This window comes from Microcaecilia unicolor, chromosome 3 (assembly GCF_901765095.1).
Source record: "Microcaecilia unicolor chromosome 3, aMicUni1.1, whole genome shotgun sequence".
NCBI lineage: Eukaryota > Metazoa > Chordata > Amphibia > Gymnophiona > Siphonopidae > Microcaecilia > Microcaecilia unicolor.
Window position 1 is genome coordinate 333,573,965 of NC_044033.1, and position 6,000 is coordinate 333,579,964.

At 39.6% G+C, this 6,000-nt stretch overlaps 1 protein-coding gene across 8 annotated transcripts in view; it reads left to right on the forward strand.

Moving 5' to 3' along the window:
- Nucleotides 1-4,316, forward strand: part of BCLAF1 (BCL2 associated transcription factor 1) — a 247,097-nt gene extending 242,781 nt beyond the window's left edge. For 6 of the 8 annotated variants that reach the window (XM_030198433.1, XM_030198435.1, XM_030198439.1 and 3 more), the window contains 2 exons: nucleotides 3,436-3,713; nucleotides 3,892-4,316. In XM_030198433.1, the coding sequence (XP_030054293.1) occupies nucleotides 3,436-3,678 (243 nt within the window). In that variant the 3' untranslated portion in view covers nucleotides 3,679-3,713; nucleotides 3,892-4,316. The remainder of the gene's footprint in view (nucleotides 1-3,435; nucleotides 3,714-3,891) is intronic. The other 2 variants (XM_030198437.1, XM_030198438.1) reach the window with 2 other exon arrangements.
- The last annotated feature ends 1,684 nt before the right edge of the window (nucleotides 4,317-6,000 follow it).

Genomic DNA, 6,000 nt, shown 5'->3' on the forward strand with positions numbered 1-6,000 from the left:
TGTATCTTTAGCCTAGGAGGCATATCTTTTTCAGTGGGTGGAATTGAATATTCAAATTATTTGTGTGTCACATATGGAATTCATTGAACTCGCAAGCGGATTTCCTCAGCAGAGTGTCTCTGGACCCGGGGGAATGGCAACTGTAAAAGACTGTATTTTGCCTTGTTTCCACACAATGAGGCCTTCCAGCTCTGGACCTCATGGCATCCAGACTCAGTGCGCAAGTACACAGATTCTACAGCCGCTTCAGGGAGAAAGACTCCCTAGGAATGGATGCACTGGTATAGACTTTGCCATTGGACAGCCTCCTTTACATGTTTCCTCTGTGGCTTCTCGTGGGAAGTATGTTGCACAGGATTGCGCTTCATCCTGGGAAGGTTGTTCTTGTAGCTCCCGACTGGCCTAGATGTCTTGGTATGCAGACCTCATCTGTTCTCAAATTGCTGTTTAGTTGACTGTTTTTCCACAAATGGACTTATTGCAGCAGGCTCCAGTACTTGTGGAGGATTCCTCCTGCTTTGGTCTTATGGTCTGGCTCTTTACAGGGCACGACTGAGGAAGAAGGGTTATGTGGATGATATTAATACCTTTCTGCAAGCCCGAAAACAATCCCCTTCTTATACTAGACTGTGGAAAACTTGAGAGCTGGTCAACACAGAATGGTGTTTTTCCATTTTATGCTTCCTTGTCTCCGATTTTATCCTTCCTTTGGGAGGGATTCAAAAAAGGCTTGGTTCTCAATTTGCTCAAGGTTCAGGTGGCAGCGTTGGCGTGTCATAGAGGTAAGATACAGAATGCCTCATTGGCTGCTCATCCTGATATAGTGTGATTCCTCAAGGGAGACACTCATCTGCGTCCGCTTCTCCACAATATTTGTCATCAGTGGAGTCTTCAAGTGGTTCTAAAGGCTTTTCAGTCTGGCCCCTTTATTTGGCAACTGTCAAAGATCTTACTTTAAAGGCAGTATTTCTAGTTGCAGTTTTGTCGGCATGAAGAGTTTCAGAGCTTCAAGCTCTCTCTCGCATGGATCCCTTGATCCTTGGGACTTAATGGAAGGAAAACGTAGTTAATTACCTGATCATTTTCTTTCCTTTAGTCATAAAGGATCAGTGCAGAGATCACCCTTCTGTGATGGTTTTGGTTTTTCCAGGTTCTATGTAATTTTGGGTGTGTGTATTCTGGTTGCATTATTTCTAAGGCACGAGTTTTGCCCTTTATTTCATAGTTCTTTTTCTAGCTGGAGGCTGGAGTTCTTTTTTTCTCTGGAAGTCACTATTTCACTGCTTTATCCAATACTGGCTTGGTTGCTAAGCCAGTTATGAAGCACAACTGTGTTCTGTATCTTCACCTGCCAGCGGATGATCACAACCTATTTGTCTGGACTGATCCTTTGGGACTAAAGGAAAGAAAATTATCAATTAACTAATTTTTCCTTGTCTTCTACCTGGAGCAGATAAACCCTTTTTAGACCTCCCACTCCATCTGTGTTTTCCTTTAACCCAAGAAGTCTGGACTTGGTCTAACCAAACACTAAGTGGATGACCAGTTACATTTCTTTTTGTTATAGCCAGGCAGGTTTAAATCTAGAATGACATGTCGAGGATCATTCTCTTAGAGCCATGGTGGCATCTGAGGCCCATCTAAAATCAGTCTTCACTGAGGAGAGTTGCAGAACTACACCAGAGGTTCTCAACCCAGTCCTCAGGACACACCCAGATAGGTTTGCAGGATATCCACAATGAATATGCACAAGATAGGTTTGCATTCAGTACATTCATTGTATGCAAATCTGTTTTGTACATAATCATTGTGGGTATCCTGAATGGCTGGGTGTGTCCTAAGGACTGCGTTAAGAACTATTGGTCTGCACATTTACTTTATTGTTAAGCCACTGGCTTCTGGTGAGTTAATAGGTTGTTTGAGATTGTCTTTCAAGATCTTCATTGGTAGAATTGAAGTCCATCCCCTGGACCTATTATATTTTTGACTATCTTCCTAAAAAGAACCATGTATAAAATTAGTTTTATATGCCCTTTTAGTGACTTTATTGATATCTGGTTTTAGTTGGTAAGCAGTTCATAATAGATGATTTCTGTAGATGGTAGGATAATCAGGCACACATACCTGCCCACCTTCTCTTATGGATCTGAATTACTTTATGCCAGGGGTTCTCAACCCTGTTCTTGGGACCCAGCCAGTCTGTTTTTCAAGATATCTACAGTGAATATGCCTGAGATAAATTTGCATGCAATGCCTCCGTTGTATGTAGATCTCTCACATACATATTCATTGTGGATATCTTGGAAAAACAGACTGGTTTGGTCCGAGAACAGGATTGAAAACTCCTGCTTTAATCAATTATGTAGGATTTAGGGAGACCCCAGTGCAATGGCAGTTGGAAGACCAGCATATGCCAAAAAGTACCTATCCTGATCTTTCCAGAGCTCTCTAGAATATTCTGTACACAGCAGTGTCAGAAAGACATTAACTACTTGTGTGGCTGATTATCTTACAGTTCATGGTGAACATTTGTTACAGGTAAGCAACTTTTGTTTTATTGCTGCCGTTTGTTTTGCATAGGCATTGTATGGCACATTTTAGTATGCGAAGACTGCTGCAACTTGAGCTCTCTGTTAGAGAACAGTTCAAAGCAATTAAATAGGACAGCATACCAGCTACAGCATCAGAAAAATTAATTATAGGAAGCACTGAATTACAAGGTAATTAGTCAAGAAATCTTACGAATTGTGGTATAACCAAACAATGCACAACAAATTGAATTTCAATTTAATGCATTCCTTCTTTCCTACTCCTTCCAGAAAAATACTTATAAATGCACACACATGAATTCTTGCGTGTGTGTTATGACTTTTCTGCAAACAGTCCTACAAGCATCGATACTACCTTGAATTAGGGCTTCTTTTCTATAACTCACAAGGTTTGTCACTGAGTATGTTCAAACCTGCTGCCACGACACCATATCCAGTTCGACTTTCAGGATATGCAAAAGAATATGCATGAGGTAAATTTGTATACATTGAGGACTGAGTATGCATATTTCTCATGCATATTCATTTTCGATATGCTGAAAACCTGACACTTGGATTTTCAAGACAAGTACGGAAAGTCCATCTTTTAGTGTGACTGCACACTATATCTGTAAAATATGCATAACAGTGGTGCATAAACTGATGGAACTACATGGGTCTGTTCTTTTCTCCCCTTAAAGGCTTGGGCAGCCTCTGAGATGAGGGTTCTCAAATTAGTTTCTTTGTGTACTTAAAATATGCAGCTTTGGGAGGAAAAGGCAAAGATGTGGAAGGATTTTAGCTTTAAAAAGAAAACATGCAAAATGATTGAATTTTTTTTTCTATTAAGTTACTGAATTACTCAAAAATAATTAGGCTTTTTTTTTTTTGTTTAATCTTTTTATAGCATGATGACAGAGATGATGGTGTGGATTATTGGGCCAAAAGAGGAAGAGGCCGTGGTACCTTCCAGCGTGGCAGAGGGCGATTTACCTTCAAAAAATCAGGTAGCAGTCCAAAATGGACACATGACAAATACCAAGGGGATGGGCTTTTTGAAGACGAAGATGAAGCAATGGAAAATAATGAAGAAAGGAAGGACAGACGCAAAGAAGCAAAGGTAGAAAACTCTGGTTTATCAGTAAAATGAAGAACATCTACTTCAGTACAGATTGAATGGGATGGGTAGGTTCAAAAGAGATAAGTATATGCTAGGAACTGAAGTTGATTACATATGATGTTTCTGTTGGAGAATATATGATATGCTGCTGCCACTGTTTGTTACTAGCTATGGAACTGCAAACAGAGGTAAACCAGAAAATTCAATGATACTAATCAACTCTTTCTGTTTCTGTTTTGGCAGGAATGATATCTTTGAAGTAAGAAACAAAGTGAAGATCATAATACACACCACCCAACAGCATTTTTTATATGGTTTATTTTTTCTTCAGTATGAATGTAAGCATTTTACTTAAAATTTAATGTTCATTGCTTGTAGATTGAAGGAGCAAATTGTTTCCAAGTCTTTAGTCATTCAATAGACCACATGCTGAGGATCTGATGACAGCAGTGTAGGAACTTACTAAAGACTTTGGTATTTGTAACCATGAACTTTTAAAAGAATATATTTTAATGTTATAACCAGTCTAGTTTTGATGTCTAAAAGATATTGTAAAATACAATTTTGTGAATGTTTGATTTTATTTTTTTCAGTGTTTAGTATTTTGAAGTAAACTTCAGTTTGGAACCATAAGTGGTGGTATTGCAGATAAATGATCTTTATCTTAATTGTGCATGGGTTCTTGTTTTTTCTTACTCATGACAAGAAATGTTTATAACTGTTTCTGGGTAATATGTGGCAGATGTTTGCAAGTACTTTAGAGACAAATTGACAGACTCCCTTATCTCTAGAGAGCCAATCAGAATAAACTTGTATGTACTTACAAAATTTTGGTAAAATTTGAGTGAGACATGGGTGTTCTGTGTCTGGTGAAATCAGCTAATTTGTTTTATGTCTGTATTTCTTAGAATGAGTAAAAAAGTTGAACATTATTTTAGGAATGATTCACTTGACTATCAGACTTCATCTTATTTTTCTCATTTGTAAGCATCTATGGCCTGCACTTTTGGAATGTGACTTCTCACTGCCTAAACATGAAAAATGGAGAGAGGTTTTATTAATATTGTGACTGAGCTGGGCAGAGGGGAAAATAGGCAGGCTGACATTATAGTAAATATACAGTACAAGGAACAAGAAAAAAAAACTTAAAAAGAAGAGTAAGAAAAACAGAAGACTTAACATACAGAAAGAAATAATGGTTAATAAAAATAAAGAATATAAGATGGTATTTTTTTTAATTGGACTAATTTTTTTGACTGGCGTTTTGGAACTAAAACTCCCTTGTATCAGTACAATGCTAGAATATATAAGATTAGTGTTACCATATTTGCCCAAAGAAAAAAGAGAACACAAAATATCACCCCGCCCCATCACCACTCACACCCCCATCTCTCCCCGTGTCACTTTGACTCCTCCTCCAAGAAAGCTAGATTCCTTCTGTGTCTCCCATGTATATCCCCTCCCCAATTTTCCATCCTCCCTACACCCACATGACTGCATTCACTACCACTCACTCCCCTCCTGTATCTTATTATTGTGCCCTGGTGCTCTAGTGGCCTTTTCGGGGCAGGAAAGAGCCCCCTCTTTCCAGCTTGGCGCAGCTGCTGACCTGTCTTGCTCCTGGTGCCACTTCAGAATGGCTGCCGAGAGTTCAAGCAGTGACCTTGCAAGGCTTCTGCAGAAATCTCGCAAGGCTTCCGCTTGAACTCTCGGCAGCCATTTTGAATTGGCGCTGGGAGCAAGTCAGGTCAGCAGCCGGATTAGGAAACAGGGGGCTCTCCTGCCCAGATGAGGCCACTAGACCACCAGGGCACAGTAATAGCATAAAGGAGGGGAGGGAAGGATAGGACACCCTGAGACCCTCCCGCCAGCCTGCCCGTTCATCTGCAAACTCAGACAGACAGGCAGGCTGCCCAGATGTCCTGCAGTGTCCTCAAAAAGAGGACATGTCCGGGTAAAACCGGACATATGGTAACCCTATATAAGATAATACTAGAATTTATCGGTGAATTATAAAAAGTCTGAAATGGAAAAGGTAAGGTAGAATGGGGTGATCAGAAGGTACCAGGCAGTAGAATGTTAAGGGTTTTTATAACATTATAAACCATAACTTTGTCTTTGTTTCATTTTCAGAAGTTTTTGAAGTTTTTTTAAAGTTCCCTTTTAGTATCCAAGTCACTGATGCAGTGCTGTAGTCGTGAAAAATGCTTCCCCACCAAGGTGGGTCCCCTTGATCTGCTTTATGGTGTCTGATTTTATGTATGCATTAATTTATTCTTGTCTTCAGCATCTGGCCTGTCTCATCAGTATGACACTGTTATTTTCTGCACTGAATAATAAATACATTAGAGG